We start from the raw sequence: 19,916 nt of genomic DNA, 5'->3' as shown, positions 1-19,916 counted from the left end.
AGTGGTTAGTTAACTGTTATGTTATGCAGGAATGTTCTGGTTTTCATCCTGCTGCCCTTTTTTGTTTACAGTTTGCACGTTCTTCCGCCCGCGTGGGCGCAGTATAAAGACATTCACTGGTTTTGCGGTGATTTTAAAATCGCTGTAGGTGTAAATCTGAGTGTGAATGGTTTTCTTTCTGTCTGATTTGGTCTGTGATGAACTGGTTACCCAGTAACCAGCTGGGATAGCCAACAGCCTCCTGTATCATTCTCTAAATCAGTGCTTTAGACTATCCTAGTTCAAACTGGGTTAAACAAAAGTCGTGTTTTTCTTTGCATTTCTTTGGGAAGTGAAAAGACAAACTGCAGTAAGTTTAAAAAAAAAAAACAGCATAACCAATCCTTCTTTTTGTAACTGTAGTATGGCTGGTATTCCTACACAGAATATAAAGAACAGAGTCATCAGGTGCTGCCTGTCACGGTTGACAAGAGCACTGCTAAGGTACAGGGTACCAAGAGCATGTCTCCCAGCATGGCGGGGTCACATTAAGGTAAAGTTCACAGGAAAGGGGAGAAGGCTCAGTGAGAAATGACACTCCCACCTTCAACTTTAATGCTCAATTTCAGTGTGCTCCACAGCATGTTTCTGTGTGTGTGTGCAATAGCATTCCCTACTTGGAGGGATTGCATGCACAGAAAAACACTACAGTTTTTTCAGTGATACTTCTGAACGTTGGTACTGATGTGGTCACTGATCAGGTACTTGCTTTACTATTTCCCAACCTTGTACTACTTGAGAAGTGGACAGGATGGTAACAAAAAGTGGTGCTGGTACACCTAGCGCGTAAAGCATAAGGTATTGGTTAATTGGCATATTGGCTATTTTGTGATCTATTAGTATTAGCCACAAAGACTAATAAATTTTTAAAAGTAAAGTAAAGATGAGAGAAACATCCTTCAGATAGCAAATGTGAGAAAAATCTTTTTATGTCTCATTTGTTAATATATTGGAATATCCATTCATCCTCTTCTCCTTGTCAGGGTCGTAAGTAGGCTGGAGCATATTCCAGCTATCTTAGGGCGAGAGGCAGGGTACGCCCTGGACAGGTTGCCAGTCTTTCGCAGGGCTAACAGACATAGGCAGAAAACCATTCTGGTAACCAGAGTTACCAGTTAACCTAACCCCACTAACTACATGTGTTTTGGATTGTTAGAGGAAACAAACACGAGCAGACCTGAACTCAGGACCTTCTTGCTGTGAGGCAATAGTGCTAACCATCATGCCACTATATTGGAATATCATGTTTCTAAATGACCAATTATTGGTTCCCAATTCCTAAAGTAATAAATTATAATTAGCTCAATGAAGTGGAAACTTGAAAAAAATAAACTGTTATAAACTATATTCTATTTTCAACTGTATTCCTGTTTTTGATGCAGTTGTTTGTTATCTATTTCCATTCCCTGTGAGTGGAAATTCAGTTTTAGCCATTTAACCAAAGGCAAAAGAAAATCAAGAAATCCGAAATGTGTGGTTGAAACGTTGCAGCATTAGAGCAGAAAACAGAGAAAGAAATGATCCACATGTGCGAGTGTGTGTGTGTGAGGATTTCTACAAAGCAATGAAACAGGCTGCGCCTCAAAAGCAGTTTGATGACTGCAGTCTCCCCTGCCACCGAGAATGAAGAAGGCCGTCAATGAAGCACAAGCCCGTGTTTCTCATTAAATTTTAAGTGCAACTTATAAAATAAGAGTGCATTTGGTGCAGCCACAATGTCACGCTTAGTGTCAATGCAGGATGTCAAAAAACTGGTTTGTAATGAATTTAGTGGTAACATTTGTACAATTTAAAATGCAGTGTGTGTATTGATCAGCTACAAGTTAGAAGTTTATTTTATTGAACACTGATGTTTTAGGCCTGCATCTTATTGTAACCATTCCTATTGTTTTATGTTAGCGAGCTTGTATGTTATGAGCGTGTATACCTAATTTTTAATTGCATATGAAGATGATACATGTAACTAAAAATTGTACCTCCATCATGTACTGGTCCACAATATGCAGTTCAGCTACAGGTCCTTTGTAGGATTTGTACCTTTCCACATCTTCCATGGTGGGGACATACCTTAAACATAAAACAATAAATAAATAAGAAGAAAATGTTTGCTGTTCTTTTTACATACAGATGCTATTTACCTGTTAAAATAACCAATCAGATGGTTTCACAATGAACATTTCTTGCCAAACAACAGTTTTAAACATTTTTTGAGTATATCATTGTCCTGCTATTTCCCCCCTTTCTCCTCTGAGGCTTAGTTCTGAAAAGGTGATTTCATACTCTTTTGAGCTTTAATCAATCACTTGTCTGCTCTCTGTCTGTCCGGTCTAATCAAACCACACTCACATAGTCCTGACACTTCAGATTATCCGAGTCTTTTGAGTTTAATTTGTAATCAGTAATACCTAAATATATTCGTAAAACTCGATGCTTATTTAGTCATTAATATTCATCTGGTGGATAAATACGGAGCCCGTTTAGAGGGCTGTAATAGTCTGGGTCCTTCAATTTTATGTGAATTTGCCAATCAGTCTTTTCTTTCCTACGTGGTTGGAAAATAAGTTCCAGCTGATTTGGGAGACTTGCTTCAACATCCTGTAGAAATCTGCTGCTGCTGGAAAAACAACAGTGCCAACGTGATGTCTGATTTCTTTTTTGCCTCTGGGCTTATATGCCATATGTCATATGAGATGTCTATGTTCATTTCCCTTTTTTTTCATATTTGCCTGTATGTGTGTGTCATCTGGGACGGTTAGTCTTGTTAGGCTTTTATGCCTCTCAGTTTTAATCAATTTTACACATTTTTCTCACCTACATTCATATCACGTACATTCCTTTACAAAATTTGATGTTTGATTTGTTTGCTTTTTATGTGCCTTTTGTCTTTTAGTCATAATGTGTTCAGGGGCTGAAGATAAAAGATAAGCTATGTGGTTAAATCTGACAGGCAAGTGTAATTAATGAAGATTAAGTCAATTTATTTAGTAATTTGTCATTGTCCAAGGTCAATAAATGTTCAGAAATGGACTTTTCTGGCCACCGACAGCAATCAGCAATTATATATAAACTGAACAAAGGCAGATTTTTTTTCTAAGTTGATATGGTGCTGTCAACAAATACACCCTAATATCTTCCACACGTGGAGCTACAATATGTCCACCTGATGCATATATAGTTCCCAGTGCAAGCATTAGGTAAGAGTGGTGACAGTACATCACACAAATAACAGAGTTTATAGTTTTCTAATTAAAAATGAAAAAAAAAAATCATAGAACATGGAAAAAAAACAACTTAAAATCAAGAATGAAGAAAACCTTGGCAACAATCAAAAGCAGAAATTTTCATTCCAGAACTGATATCTTTTTCTGTGCCACGGTGAATATTTTATTGCCAAGGGGGAAAAGCGCCCATCCTCAAACAGTATGCTGTATGTGGAGCTATGAATTTATTTTCTACTGGTTAACAACACTGTGTCAGCTATACATATTTACAGTCTTTTGTTTTTATTTTGATAGAGATATTTGTTAGTATGGCCCGTGTGTGAAATTTAGAGCGACATTTGACTAAGAATAGTAGTACTGTATGAACCTGAGAATTATTTCAACTTATTAATCTTTAAAAAAGAGTAAAGAGTTGAATATGACGTGTCGCCATGTCAAAAAGGTAAAAACACATCAAGTGCAGCTATCTCTAATATCAGTCGTTGTTTAAGCATCAGAAAAAGACGCATACATTTAGACCTTTAGACTGACTTTAAAATTTTATGTTACATTTCCTTTTTTTGTCATATGTACTTCTCCCTTTTGATCTTTGTTCAGGTATGTCATCACATGTTTTCTTGCTTGGCCCCATGAAGCGATGCCATTAGACTGACTTCTAGTAGCCAAGGGAAAGGCGAGTGATTAAAAGCCAAGTAACGCTGATGGTCCTCGTGAGCTTCTATAAAGCAGCGAGACGTTGATGGGAAGAGCCATTTATTCACTTGCACTGAATTTGAACCTCTCTCTCGTCTTAAACTGGGCTTCCTACTTCTGTCATTCCTGTGAGTTGTGACCTCAAACCATAGACATTCGTCTTTTCACGAGTCAGCCTATGTGCCACCGGAGTAGCACCGGTCATCAATATTGCAGCACCTGTTGGGAGTGGTTCTTTCAAGATTGTATTCCTCAGGACGACGCCACCACGCATTAAAATATATATTATGTTTTCACAGAATATATAAAACCGTCCCCACAGTACATTAGATCAGTTTTGCCTTCCAGGAGGTCAGCACACAGAGTCACTAAGTAAACTGCAGGTAAGAACCAGGAAGCATTTTACCCACTTGCTGTGTTTTATTCCTGAGGGCATGTCAATAGTTTCCATCTCTGCAAATAACCCGAGATAAAACTTTTATTAGTGAGCTGCTCTAGTAAAAGGTTCTGGCATCTGCTCTTTAGTATTAAAACACAGTGAATACTGCTGTGTTTCTTCCTCACATGAATTGGCAGCGGTTTCCCCTGTTTCACATTGTCCTGGCAGTAACATGGACCCACATCCCCGTTGATGATTTGTTTAGCATCTAGTTTCCAAAGGCTTTACCTCTGCCAATGAAAACACACATCAACCGCCCACGGACTTGGGCACAAAAAGATGTTCACCTCTCAGCTTCAGTTGTGACACTATAAGGAGTGAATACAAATCAGCGTTTTTTTGGCACCAAGTCATACCTCCTCAGAGAGGTGATGTGCTCATCAGACAGGCCTCCATCTTTCTCATTAATGATGAACAGTTTGTCCTTCAGCTCTCCCGGTTGCACCGGAAAACTTTTGAGAAAAATGTCTAGGAGAACAATAGATAGGAAAAAGTCAACACACTCAATGGTACATGAAAGCTTTTCTCTTGACAGATAGTCCTCTTATCCTGCGATGAAATGACTCAAAAAGCACTCTGAAGACAAAGGGTCCTTTGCTTAATTACTTTCTTCCAAATGCCTAAGGGAAATGAACAAATTTGCATTCTATCAAGTCAAAGCTGATGTGATTTTTTTTTTTTATAGGAAATGCCTCTGCATAATTCAGTAGCTGTGAGAAGACTTCATTATGAGCATCAGCGTTTAGACATGTATGTAATATGAACAGTGAATTCTATAAAATACACTCACTTAAGCCAGTCTGACACACGGGCTCTGATTTGGCAATTTTAATTTAATATGTTATGAGGCTAAGTAACAGAAATCCTCGACTCTGAATGCTGATCATGTTGTTTAAGACATGTTGACTGAATAGTTTGATCGTCTGTTCACACATTTGCTCTCAACGGTAGAAAAGATCGGGTGGACTGTCCCGGGCTCTGTGGGGCCGGGCGGTGCTGCTGCACTGGGCCCCGGTCTGGATGGGCCTGGGCCCCCTTTCCCTGGCGGGTCGCAGAGAATGGGGGTGCCTACTGGGGTCAGTTTGGTAAAGTAAATCCGTTGGGCATCTTTCTTTGCCTTTAGACAATAATTCTGATGGCAAAAGAGCCAAACGGGACAGGCAAAAAAAAAAAAAAAAAAAAGATCGATACCACTCTCATGTTTGGCTGCTGGTATATGAAACTGCAACAGCAGTTTATCTTTAGAATGATGACTTGTTCTAAAATGTGCACACACGTCTACCTCTAACATTCACTTAATAGTGGATTGTATTTTGTTCTTTTAATATGTCTATCCATCTATCTTCTTCCGCTTATCTGGGGCCGGTTCGTGGGGGCAGCAGCCTAAACAGAGAAGCCCAGACCTTCCTCTCCCCAGCCACCTCATCCAGCTTGTCCAGGGGAACACCAAGGCGTTCCCAGGCCAGCTGAGCGATATAATCTCTCCAGCATGTCCTGGGTCTGCCCCAGGGCCTCCTTCTGATGGGACATGCCCGGAACACCTCATCCAGGAGGCACCCAAGAGGCATCCTTGTCAGATGCGCGAACCCCCTCAACTGGCTCCTTTTGATGTGAAGGAGCAGCATATCTCTAAGGGAGACGCCAACCACCCTTTGGAGGAAGCTCATTTCCGCCACTTGTATCTGCGATCTTGTTGTTTCGGTCGCTACCCACAGCTCGTGACCATAGGTCCCTCACCTAGGGACGTAGATTGACCAGTAAATTGAGAGCTTTGCTTTTACACTCAGCTCTCTCTTCACCACAACACACCGGTACAGCGTCCGCATCACTGTGGCCGCTGCACCAATCCGTCTGTCGATCTCCCTCTCCCTTCTTCTGTCACTAATGAACACGACCCCGAGATACTTAAACTCTTCCAATCAGGGCAAGAACTCGTCCCTGACCCGGAGTGGGCACTCCACTCTTTTCTGGCTGAGGACCATTGCCTCAGATTTGGAGGCGCTGATTCTCATTCCCACAGCTTCACTCAGCTGTGAACCGTTTCAAGGCGAGCTGGAGGCCATCACCCAATGAAGCTAACAAAACCACATCATTCATGAAAAGCAGAAATGAGATTCTGAGACCATCCAAGTGAAAGTCTTCCACCACTTGGCTACACCTAGAAATTCTGTCCATAAAATTAGGAACAGAATCGGTGACAAAGGGCAGCCCATGACCCACCAGGAACGAGTCCGACTTATTGCCGGCTATGCGGACCAAGCTCTTGCAACGGTTGTATAAGGATTTAATGGCCCGTAGCAATGGGCCAGACACCCCATACTCCCGGAGCACCCCCCACAGGACCCCCCGAGGGACATGGTCGAATGCCCTCTCCAAGTCCACAAAACAATGTTTAAAAAATAACAAATTAAAGCAATAATTGAAAAGTTGAAAAGCCTCCCTTGTTATGCTTGTAGAGAGCTAGGCTAGCTCTTCAACTGCCTCCAGCATGTAGCCAGTCGTAGGATAAGCTAGACCGCTGCTTGCAGGCATACGATGCAACTAGTGTCAATCTTATGTAACTCTAAACAACTGTCCATAAAAAGGGTGACTTTCAACATTTGCAGTCCGAAGTAGTAGTTGAACTGCTGAATCCAAACCATCAAACTGATTAAAAATGGGCTCATCATGTTAAATGAGGAGCACTGAGGTACAAAGCTGTAATCATCACGTCTCTAAATCCTTGACATTAAAGACTTGAGACAGTAATTCCCTTACCAGGACCAACAGAGGACAAATCATAACATCAAACATCCAAAACAATTTTGAAGAACTACTAGTCTCCTCGTGAGTAAGGGTTAGGCTGTCTCATCTAGCCTGAAACACACACACACACACACACACACACACACAAGTGCAAATTAAGCCCTTTGTTGGCTGGCACTCAGACAAACTGGGCAATGCCCTGGCAAATTAGAGTATGGAGATGGAGAGTGTTTCCCATCGGGTGCATGAAGCCACAGGTGTACTTTTAATTAGGAGTGCGACATTTTCAGTCATTAAATAGGCAGCATGCAGTGGGGCTCTCAAGGTAAATAACCATATGAGTCAGACACACAATCTAAACAGAACTGCACTTTGATCATACAAATCCGCAATGGATCTCATCTAATTATGGAACTGTATAGCTCTATCACATTAATTCAGTACAATTTTGAGGTACTTTGAGTATCTCCATTTAATGCTACTTTCTGCTTCTACGCCATTTCATATGGCACTTTTTACTCCTCTTCTGTTATCTGACCAGGTATCTGGTAGCTTTATTGTTTATAGTTAATATTATTTTTTAACAAATATTCACTTGAAGCAAAATGTGCGCATAACAAAGCAGTTTCACATTATTTTCACCATTCAGCCAACAATCCCTCAAGTCAATGGATTCAGTTCAGTTCAGCTTTATTTATATAGTACCAAATCACAACAATAGTCACCTCAAGGGGGTTTATAGTGTAAGGAAAATAACCTGCTATAATACAGTGGCAACTCCTTGTGAGCAAGAGATAGTGGGAAGGAAGAACTCCTTCTTAACAGGAAGGAGGTGGTCACTTGCCGCAAGACACACAGACACACTGTGGAAGAGAGCCATTTACTAACAACTAACAATTGAATGCAGAGTGGTACACAAACACATTGCAGCAAGAATAAGGGAGGACTCTGAGTCACCTGATCTAGACCTGAAAGCTTTAAGGCTAGAGAGGGTGTCTGTCTCCCAAAACCAAACTGGGAGCTGGTTCCACAGAGCAGAGGCCTGAAAGCTGAAGGCTCCTGATTCAGCCCAAATCAGTGCTTAGACTAGGAGCAACTGGGCAACACACTACAAAGAGTACTGATACATTTACCTAAGGAAAGCTGTGGGTCCATCTTTCACATCAAAAACAACACTTGACCTGGGAATAAACCATTCTGTATGATAACATTCAGAATCTTTTATAATTTATTTAAACATTGTGCTGGCATCCAGAGAGGAGTCACGGCTATTAGCGTTTAGAAATTCCTTGTATCAGCGTCCTTCATGTGCTCTAAAGATAGTTTTCAAAAGAATGCAAAAAAAATCTATATGAGCTGCAATCTTGCTGTGAAGGGTCTACTGAATTTCTGTAGAGTACTTAAATGCAGTGCACAAGTACACAGATCAATGCAGCATTGTTCTATGCACGCTTGATGCAGCTGATGTTCCGGCTTGCCCATAAGGATCATGCTGATTACCATATTAAACCCCTCAAAAACACAAAACAATAGTAACACAACTGCTCAAGCTGTCTAGTTCCATCTGCCTCAGTGCGTAACTGCACTGTTTTTAAAGACACTGTGGATACAGTAAGGGAGCCAATGTATGTCTGATGCTAATTATCACTTCTGGGTTTGTTAATTAATTATTGATCACATATCTGTGATGTTATTATATTGAGGTGGAGTCTCACTGTCTACTGAGGTGAGGTGTTCCTGGCTTTGTAAAAAGAAAGTGAGACTTTGCATGCACACTGGCTCCCAGTTTAATGGGATCAGATGAATAAATAGTGTGGCGAAAAATGAGATATGAGACGAATAAACAGCATGAATTTAGGCAGGTGATAAGCATGCAAACAAGAGCGGGAGGGGCATGTCGCTTATGTGTGCATGTGTGTCGGGGGCGGCAGGGACGGGTGCTATGGGATAGAGAGGGACAGAAGGAAAGAGGAGTCTGATTCCCAAATTATTCCGTTTTATGTATCTGGGTGGAGATCATGTGTTTTTAAACAGGCAGAAATCACCTCTGGACTAAGTCTGTTCTAAATTACAAAAACAAAACTCAGTGTTTAAAATTTGCCTCAAAGTCAGATACAAAATGCAGCAGTGCAGCAAAGGTAATTAACCATTACTTCTCAAGATTCTCTTTCTTCGGTATTAGCATTTTATGTTACTCATATATCACTGCAGTTCAGATGTTAGGCTTACACAATACAATAATTTAAATGCATTGATATAGATCCAAAGTGTCAAATTTGGCTCCACCGTGGCCCACTGCGACCATAAAATACTATTTACAGATGAGCCACAACATCCAGTGTTGTGAGATGAAGCCAAAGCCAAGTCATAAAACTGAAACCAAAGTTACAGCACAAAAAATGATGTTTTGCAGTTACATAAACACGTTTATTCTTACATTTCATTTACCAAATAAAAATTGGTGATTTTTTTTAAGTCACCCTTTAGAATTTTATAAAGGTTAAAATTTTGCACAATCAGCAACTAAATGCATTTAGCCCAGATGACCTGCTGAAGTTCAAACTGAGCTTCAGAGTGGGGATAAAAGGTGATTTAAGTGACTTTAAATATGGAATAGCTGTTGGAGAATGGTCTGAAAAGCAGGAAATATCCAGTGAGCAGCAGTTATCAAGGAGAAAATACCTTGTTCCTGCTAGAGGTCAGAGGAAAATGGCCAGAGTGCTTTGAGCTGTTAAAAAGGCAACAGTAACTAAAATAACCACTCGGTACAACATAAATATGCAGAAGAGCATCCTTGAACAAACAACACGTCGAACCTTGAAGCAGATGGGCTACAACAGCACAAGACCACACCAGTCAGCTAAGAACAGGGAACAGAGGTTACAGCTAACATAGACTCACCTAAACCGGACAAAATAAGATGCCTGGGAAGGTTTGAATTTTGTGTAAACGGCAGGAAATCTTGGATCCATTGACTTAAGCATGCAGACTGAAGCAGTCAGGGATCGAACCACCAACCTTCCAATTACTAGATTATAGAATCGAAAGTTAGGCTGTTAGTGGCAGTGTAATAGTGTGGGAGACATTTTCTTAGCACACTCTGGACTCTTTAGTACCAACCAAGAAATGTTTAACCACCACACTAGGAAGGTTGCTGATCATGCCCATTCCTTTATGGTAACATGTACCTATCTTCCCATGTCTGCTTCCAGCAAGATGATACACGTTACCAAGCTTAGATAACATCAAACTGGTTTCTTGAGCATGGCAGTGAGTTCACTGCATTCAAATGCTGTCTACAGTTGCCAGATCTCAGTCTGATAGAGCACTTCATGATGTGATGGATCACATTATCGATGTGCAGCTGACAAACCTGCAGCCACTGTGTGATGCTATCATGTAAATATGGGCCAAAATGTCTGAGGAATGTTTCCAGCAACCTTGTCGAATCTATGCAGATCTTCAGGTAACGGGAAGTCCAACCCTAATAATGTGCATCTAATAAAGTTTCATAGTGTATTTACTGAACTGTACCTCTCAACTGTTTTTCAGGTAATTATGTGGGGCATCTCTGCTTAAACTGCACAGAAAATAGAGGGATTGATAGATCAGTGGTTACCATACTGGCTACCAGTGATGGGAATAATGGCATTAAAATAAATGACATTACATTTTTCAGTAATGGGTAATCTAACTAATTACTTTTTCTATTATTACAATGCCGTTATCTTTACACATGACTATTTTTTAGCACACAATGGGTTGAAGCTGTCTTCCTCCTACTGGGAGCTGGGGGGGGGGGGGGGAGAACAATTGCATGAGTGCTGCTGATGAAGTGAAGTAGTCATGGTAAACCAACCAGAGGTAGACTTGGGCGAGTGTTCACATACAAACATATACAGACAGAGGCACAGTCATGGAGATCCCAGTTAATTCAAATTTAGCATTTTTTTAAGTGGAAGTCCAGACATTATTTTTCTCTCAAAGAGAGAAACGTCAAGAATCTCTATGTGAAATGGGATTTATGTCCTGGAACAAAATGCTTTTCCACATCAGCTGTAAGCAATTCGACTACTTTTGTTGCACCTCTCAATGTCAAAGCTGCAACAAAGCTGGTCACCAATAACGACGGTGTTGATGCTAGCAGGCGCAGACCAAACCCAGGTGAGGCTATCGTGAGCTCAGCAAATAACAGAAATGGAGCGACGCCATCTAACAGTCTAAGCTTGGTTTCTCTTCTCCGCAAACATCTGTAGCACAGACTGAGTTAAAAAGACTGATGCTGCCTTTGTCAACAGTCTAGTCAAATTTCTTTAAGTCTCTTATTGCCAAGATACCGGCCAAGGAGGGGTAGGCCCACCAAGCAGAAAGACTTTTTCCAAATACGTAGATACCCAGTACTTTAGTGTTTAGTGTTTGCTGTTAGTTCCTTCGACTAAAGGGCCCATTTATTTAATTATATATTCAGTTTTATAATAAACAATTGAATATGCACTTTAGTATTTTCAAGTATATTTACTAATTTATATTTTAGTATTTTACTTAAGATGGGATCAAAATTATTTTCCATATTTAAACTTTTTTTAAAGTTACTTTTCCTGGTAATTAGTTACTTTTATAATATTGTAACTCATTTGTAACAAGTTACTTTTTGGAAGAAGTAACAGGCAACTATAACTAATTACTTTTTCAAAGTAGCTTGACCAAAACTGATTAGCACTAATTAGCAGGTATCTGTGTCTATCTTACAGACAAGCTTGCTATAGTTAGCATTTCACTCTCCTCTCCATATGTGCTCACTTCTGGTGACAGTTTCAAATCAAGGCTTCACAAACCAATATGCAACATCATGAAGGCTACAGCAGTCTTTCATATAGATTCTACACTTATACATAGTTGTATTAATAACTATAATCCAGTAACAGAAAACTAAAACACACATGCACAACCACTTTTCTTTCCTGGGAATATACTTATCACCTTTCACTTAAGTGACATTTTGAACTTTTTAATTTTTTGTATTAAAAATGACACTTTCAATAGTGGTATTAATAGGACCAAATAAATAGGAACTGAAAGGAAGATGCTTTTCCTTGTTCTTCAAATGTTTTTAAAGCTAGCAGCAAAAAGATGCATGGCCTTGAGTTGCCTTCGGGCTCTCATCTCTCAGCTCCTGCGCCTGACAGAATCAAAGTTTCCAGGTCAGGGAGGAGCCCTTGATACAGTATTCTGTATCAAGGCAGGAAATCACTGCCGTTGTCGCTCAGATCCCCTATCCATATTTTATGAATATGTGAACTCTAATTATGTTGCCAGTCTGCACATTCATGCTGATTCCATTTAGCAGCCCACCACCACATCTGTATCGGTTCACGGTAACTGTGCTACTCGGAGGACCTGTGAGAGGAAGCTTCTGAAATGTTCTCCCCTGGCATGGCTCTTGAAATATACAAGCCACATACACTCAGTTAATCAAAAGTGAAAGGCCATTAGATGAGAAATAGAATATGTTCCAGTCCACAATCACTCTGCAGAGTCCATGGACAGTCATGTCACTGCTGGATTGGTGACATACTGCCCCCTGCAGACACAAATACAAATCATATATGTGCTTTGCACAAAATGTGTCTCAACTATTGTTTGAAGAGAGAATACTGGCAGCATTTTTAACCCTGAAAGAAAGTTGTCAGGTCAGCTTTCTCTTAACTGGGCATAAAAATCGAATTTATTAAAAATTCAAAGGACCTCCTGACAATAATGCTGTTTCTGCAGAGAAGCTGCTCTCTCTGTGTAGTGCTTCCCTCTGGTGGTTGTGTAAACACATGTTCTAATTTCTAATTCACTGGAGAAATAAGCTCCTTTATTTGACTTAATCCGGAAGAATGGCTTTTCATTACAGCTTGGAAATTATACTTATTATTTTGCAGAGGAAATCTAATCTTCTTCTTAAAATGCTGAAAATTATATGTTTCTGTTGGCAATATTTATGAGCAGCTTCACGTCAAAAGTCATAGACATATTTATTGTACTCACTGAAGTTGTGTGCAATCTTCTGGTTCAGCATAATATGCTGGGTATTATTTGGCTCAACGACACCAAATGTCCGAAGATCTTTAACAGCAAATTGCTTGTGTAAGAGTGATGTGTCGATTTCAATCCTCCCCATGCGTTCCTGTATCCAGAACGATTTTGCAATCTGCCAACAAACAAATGAATTCAGTACTGCAACAATTTAATTTTATGAGGAAATCAATGTTAATATTACAAAAGAACAGCACTTGAAAGAAATAACTGACAGACAAAACAAAGAACAATTCGCAGCAATAATGAAGAAAAAAACAAGCTGAAACTGACCTTTCTGTTTTTGCCGAAACAATAAAACATGTCATTTAAATATGAAAGACTCACACTAATGGGAGCCTTTGTAAGTGCTATACTTGGCTCTGAAAATATGATAATTCAATGACTTGTAATGAATGGAGACAGTTTTACCTTGTCTGGGCCAATAAGATCCCAGTGGAAAACCTTGGTGCATGCTTTTTTTGAATTTAGGTTGAGGGGTAAAGGTGGAGGAGCTGGGATGCTTCGGGGGGGAGGCCCTGCCTCTTGGGCAGGAGACTCTGGGACTGCGGGAGGGGGCTGAAGGATAGCACGGAGACTGTATGGAGGGGAGGTGGGAGATGTCGGACTGGGAGAGGGCAGTGATGAGACCTGAGGTGGGATTATTTGGGGAGAATTCCTCCTGCGAGGTTTAGGAATAGGCTTTGTGTGATCAGCTGGTGGATGGGTTTGCTGAGCTGATAAATTATCTCCATCACTCAGGGGTGGATCTACATTTTTATTATCAGCTGGAGGATAAGTGATGCTGCCAGCACCGAATTCACCACTGGACTCGAGATCTGTATCGTTGTCCTCTGTGTCTTCGGTTATGCTCACTTGTCGAAAGGACTTTTGTTCCATGAACATCTTGGACTTCCTTTTCCACTCTGAACACAGTTTGTCAATAGCTTTGACCCATGCATCCCGTTCCTGTTGCACAGTCCCCAGGGCAACTGTTTCATCTGGCACCTTGAACCTGCAATAAATAAGCAAAACCTAACTAGCATTTCTTATTTAGATGACAAAAGTGTGGTAATTAACAGTCCCAGACTCCATCCATCCATCCATTCACTTCCGCTTATCCTTTTCAGGGTCGCGGGGGGCGCTGGAGCCTATCCCAGCTGTCATAGGGCGAGAGGCGGGGTACACCCTGGACAGGTCGCCAGTCTGTCGCAGGGCCAACACACAGGGACAGACAACCATTCGCACTCACATTCATTCGCACATTCACACCTAGTGACAATTTGGATTATCCAATTAACCTATCCCCACAAGCTGCATGTCTTTGGACGGTGGGAGGAAGCCGGAGTACCCGGAGGGAACCCACGCAAACACGGGGAGAACATGCAAACTCCAGAAAGACCCCGGCCTGATGTGGGAATTGAACTCAGGACCTTCTTGCTGTGCGGCAACAGTGCTAACCACCATGCCGCCTTCTGCCAGTCCCAGACTCCTTTTATGATATTATCACTCAAACTGTTACAGTAAAAATGAACACATTACACAAATAGACTTTTGATCGAGAATACCCACTTGTGCAAGGCAGATAATTAATTAACAAAGCGCTTTACAATTCCATTATTCATTCACTCTCACATACTGGTGGAGGCAGCTACAGTTGTAACCACAGCTGCTCTGGGGCAGACTGACAGAAGTGAGGCTGCCATATCGTGCCATCGGGATCGAACCGGCAACCTACAGATGCGCTTCCCAACCCCCAGAGCCACAGTCGCCCCACAAACAAATACAGCTGGTGTGACAGAGTTCATTAGCTGCTTGCTTTTGTTATATTTCCACATCTTAATAAAACTCACTCACTGGTACTCATTTTTGTGGGTGATTAGACTGAAAGTGTCAGAGTCGTTACATTTCTGCACTCTGGTGTCACCGTCTGACAGGTGAATCACAGTGGAAACAGGCACCGAGAGTGTCATCTCCCCATCCCTCAACGGGACCAGCGTTAGTTGTCCTGGATGGAGCCGGGCCTCGTATCTGGAATAAAATGGAGGAGTCATGTTTAGTGTAAGCTTTAGATATATCATAATGTATGCAATTTACCGGTGTCTACTGTTTTGGAAGAAATAGAAATGTAAAAAATATAAAACAGCAGCTAGAAATATAAAATACTGGATGTATTCTAAGATAAGCTCATCTGCCTACTACTTCACTGCTAATACCTTCTAGTAATGGGTCAAGTAGAAGAAACATAGAGGAGGAGCCAGTTGTAGGTTCAAATCCAGGAAAGGTTCAGTTAGAGGAACTTTTCTAACTGAAGATAACAGATAAGAGGCTTTCGAGAAAAGAAGCGAGTTAATGTAACACCTGGCTCAAAGATTGTATCAATTTTCCATCAGCAATCAAAATGAAAGCATTTTTCAGGAATGTACTTAAAACTGCTCTCTGGTAATGAATATGTTCTCCTTATTCCTAGATTAATTGAATGCGCTGACTCTGGCACAAAAGGATTCGTTTTTCATTCCTCTGCTGTAGGGCAGAGGAAGGCAATTGCAAATATGATTTTGATTAAACTTTATTTACATATGCAGTGATCCAACGTTCTTGGGCAATGGGGAATGGAGGATTGTGGACTAGAATTGGTTGGATAAACATTTCGGGGTTCAGAAATACTGTAATCATTTTGTATGACTGTAAAACTGAAATAAAACTCAAGTAAACTTAAGAAACTCAAAACTATCCTAGAATTAGCTTGTAGCATGAGCTACAAGGATTCAAAGTTTATTAAAAGGGATCAATTATGCAGTACATTGATTTTATTCCATAAAATAAAGTGGTGGGGCGTGGCCTGTGGTGCCGCTGTAGGGGAGGCGGACGCACCTGAGCGGCATCTGCAATCACGCCTCGCCACACATATACAGTTATGTCCATAACTTTGACAATGACACATAGTGTACTTATACAAAGTCCCCCTCTTTTGAAGGCTCAAAGGTACTTGTCCAAACTCACATAATTATTATTATGAGGATTTTTTAAATACTTGAATGAAAATTCTTTGGAGTCAATTGGAGCCCATGAACATCGTTAAACGCTGGGTTTCCACTTGAGATGCTTCAGGCACCATCAACTGAGGCTTCTACACTAGTAGCCGTCAAATATTACTGACAAATAACTTCTCATGACTAACAAAACTGTCAAAACTGTCCTGTGGCTGTTTTGTGAGAACAATGCTTCAATAATAAGCGGACATACATACTTCATCCATTTAAATGATGCCAAGCCTCCTCTGTGCAGCAACAACATCCCTTCTCGAATGCTCTGTGGTGCCTGAGATTGCTCTTGGGATTCTGCATTTTCTTCTCCATGATCATTGTATATGTTATTATAAATTATCTTATTGACAAGCTCCATCATCTGCTCGAAAGAGAGAATCACGAGAATGAAAAGAGTCACTGTGAAACCATCAATGAATGATATGAAATGGTATAAAAGTAAAAGCAAGGCTGTTTTGCATTTATTTTTATAGCTTAAGTGTTTGCAATCAAGAGTCTAAATTCAAAGAGCAATAATCACATCTCAGTAAATCTCAGCAGAAATTGCCTCGGTGAAACAATCTTATTGTCACCTTATGTTTATCCTCCATCGACGTGGCCTCCAATTCATAATCATGATGTCCTTTAAAGGAAATAGAGTACCTGGAACCCTCTCCATCATCACAACTCTTGACAATAGAGAAGGGAAGTTGCCGCTTAACGATTCCTTTCTCTATGCTGCACACCATTTTGGTCCTGAAATCAATCTGGATGTTCACAATGTGAGTGATTAAATGAGCATGTCTGAAGTGTGCACTGTGTGGCATTAAAACATTTATTACTGCCTCGCTTTGGTGATTAATCTGCTTTCAGTAATGTACCATCGTGATGTAAAAAATCTAATTTGGTCATTACATTAGATTACACAAATCGACAAGTACAATTCCCATCAGCCCAGCCTGACTTTATCTTTAGTGCTAGTTAGCAATGCTAACATTTTTGTGTGTGAAAGAGAGAATCTGGAACTTGCAGAATCCTCGGCCTCTACATTTATATGGATTGCCTGTTAAATTTTTTACTACTGCACTCTGCCAGAGGAGCTTTGCATGTTTCAAAGAGTAAAATAATCCTTCTTCATCTTGTACCTGTACCTTCTTCAGCCCCTGTTCTCCTTAAGCCCCCCCTTAAAGATTCCTTCTCTGGTGCCTCGCAACAACAGGTGGGTGGAGTACAGCCAGAGCACGCAGCTGACCATGTTAAGGGTTGCTCTGTCACCTCAGAGAGCTAAGAGCAGCCTGAAGCCTGAGGTCATGGTCTACATTCCTGTTTCATTTGTTATGCAATTGGATGCCTACAGCGAGTTTTTTGCTTTTGTTTTGAACTCACCTGTAAAACCCGTTTCTGCCACCTGTAGCGGCCATGCTTGTAAACGCTAAAGTTGTACTGAGATTCTAGTTCCTGCAAAAACAACCAATAAACAACATTACATATATGAATACTTAGAGGGAAATCACCACTTAAGGACAATGTAGAACCACTAGATTACACTATACTGGATTACACAAGGACACTGCATTATTGTTTCTTCCTAAACCCTTGGACTACCTTCCACAAAATTGTGTTTGAACTGATCCAGCAGGCTTTGCAGCTTATTAGCAAAACAACGTTTATAAATAGCAGAAGAAGATGCAGTACTATATTTTTTAAAGTCAGGTTAACTCCAGCATCAGACTTTTAAAGCCATCTGCAAAGTTTCTGGTGGTATATCTACATATAAATTACATTCCTTTACCTGTGTCTGTCGCATGTTGGTTATTTGCAGGGACATGTCGACTATAACAGTTTAGTTAGTTAGTTAGATCAGTAGCTTAAGGGCTGGTGTTTATAATTTGATTCTTACATGGAATATTGTTCGTTCTGTTGTCCACTCATACGGTATTATCCAGGAAGAAGAGACATTAGAGGGTGAATTAGACATTAGACAGTCCATTTTGGGTTTGCTTTTAAACCATATCTGGGTGTCTTGAATGGATCGTTTACTTCTTGTAATATTTGTGAGAATTTAAGCTTTATCTGTGCTATTAAAAAAACCACTTATGAAATTATACACTTAATATAAACGGAGCAACAACCTGGAAAGTTTACTTTAAATTCCCAACTGACTGTCATTTTTCTTTAGCTTTAACTACGACACACTCCACTTAATCCCCCACTCATCTGGAACTGTTTAGTGTTGAGCACATGAAATAAAACTACACATCTACGTATAGTGAATATTTAAACACTTTCAGGGAAAACTGAAAACCTGCAGGTTTCACTCTCCATCTCGTCACATACTGGTGGTCTGGACACATGGGGAACCCCAGATCCTGTTTACGGTATCTTGTGTTGTGTTATGCTACTGCATTATGGTCAAAGCTTGTTTCACATGACTCATAATACAAAACAATGCAAATTCTATCCACAAGATCCCTTTTTTTTCTTCTTTCTTTTTAATTTTTTGAGTTTTCAACATTGAAACCACACCCATGTCACACTCAAACTGAAGTCACCATGAAAATCGTGTACCTGCTTAGGAAAAATTAGGGTTACCTTGTCATCTGTCATCTTCTGTTCTCTGTCCATCCTTGCCTGCTGCAGAGCGTCATCGATTGATAACTGTCCACTCTTCACCTTGTTCAGGATGTCTAGTTGCATCTCATTGCTCAACTGAAAACATAAAAATGTAAATAGATGAAGACTTTATCTTTGTCTGGTTGATTTTCTTTCCTTTTTCACCCACATTTCAAAGGTCATCCCAATCTCAAAACAAGCATTCTGTGTGTGATTTATTTCTTCATATTTTAAAAAAGTGACAATATTGAAAAACCACAGAAAAATAAATTATTTAATATCACAGCAAAGAGCTGTCACGCTCTCACCATAAGCACTATCCACAGGTGCACTGCTTAAGTTTTCCTTTAGATTTTCATAAAGATGGCACTGATTTCTCAGCATCGCAGTATGAGCAATGCCAACATCTGTCTGTCTAACCACACTGATAAGCCATTGTGTTGTAACATTATCAGAAACCATTTAAAAGGTCTATTCCAGGAACATACTTTCACACTTCTGAGTAATGTCTGCTCCCATCTTTGGGAAATTTCTATCAAAAAGGAAGTCAAGTAAAATTGAGGAAGTAAAATGCTAAAGAGACACTGGTGTGCTAAAACAGAGAATTGTCTGCTCTTGCTGTGGACCTGCACATGTGACGTTAGTGAAAGCAAGGCAGCTATTCTGTAGAATCACTATTACAGTAAAGCTGTTGTTATTTAATGACTCATCTGCAGAAAGAGCTTGGCACTTCCTTAATTCATAAGCTGATTCTTACCTGTGGCATGCCCCCAGTGTACTTCTCCATCCTGGGTGGGTTGTCTTTTCTCTTTGATCCTAAAGTTGGCATCCTAGCTGGTTTAGATTATCTACAAAATGCTACACAGTTTCTCACTTCAGCAAGACGTTTCTCCTTTACTGCAAATATAGATTCACAGTATTGTGTCTTGTTTTGTTTGTCATGCAGCCTAAACAGAGGTATACTTGACGACTGCGGGAAAAAAAGAAATGTGCTATGATTTGTAGGATTCCTTCTACCACCGCCCACTTTCAACGCAGGCTAAATTTGTTCCTGCTTAGGTTGTTTAGCCACACCTACAG

At 40.4% G+C, this 19,916-nt stretch overlaps 1 protein-coding gene across 3 annotated transcripts in view; it reads right to left on the bottom strand.

Moving 5' to 3' along the window:
* LOC147305705 (uncharacterized) overlaps window positions 1–19,824 on the bottom strand; it is a 52,159-nt gene extending 32,335 nt beyond the window's left edge. For all 3 annotated transcript variants that reach the window (XM_086278465.1, XM_086278466.1, XM_086278464.1), the window contains exons 1-10: window positions 19,594–19,824; window positions 18,816–18,932; window positions 17,610–17,681; window positions 16,817–16,990; window positions 16,448–16,605; window positions 15,055–15,228; window positions 13,630–14,212; window positions 13,171–13,333; window positions 4,749–4,860; window positions 2,016–2,106 (exon numbers count right to left, since the gene is read on the bottom strand). In XM_086278465.1, the coding sequence (XP_086134591.1) occupies window positions 2,016–2,106; window positions 4,749–4,860; window positions 13,171–13,333; window positions 13,630–14,212; window positions 15,055–15,228; window positions 16,448–16,605; window positions 16,817–16,990; window positions 17,610–17,681; window positions 18,816–18,932; window positions 19,594–19,665 (1,716 nt within the window). In that variant the 5' untranslated portion in view covers window positions 19,666–19,824. The remainder of the gene's footprint in view (window positions 1–2,015; window positions 2,107–4,748; window positions 4,861–13,170; window positions 13,334–13,629; window positions 14,213–15,054; window positions 15,229–16,447; window positions 16,606–16,816; window positions 16,991–17,609; window positions 17,682–18,815; window positions 18,933–19,593) is intronic.
* Between the last annotated feature and the right edge of the window lie 92 nt (window positions 19,825–19,916).

This window comes from Aulonocara sp. 'chitande type north' Nkhata Bay, linkage group LG20 (genome assembly GCF_057382095.1).
Source record: "Aulonocara sp. 'chitande type north' Nkhata Bay isolate Kocher_YH1m ecotype deep benthic linkage group LG20, A_spYH_male_GT1.1, whole genome shotgun sequence".
Classification (NCBI taxonomy): Eukaryota; Metazoa; Chordata; class Actinopteri; order Cichliformes; family Cichlidae; genus Aulonocara; species Aulonocara sp. 'chitande type north' Nkhata Bay.
The sequence above is the reverse complement of the archived record's forward strand: the minus strand, read 5'-3'. Positions and strand labels throughout refer to the sequence as shown.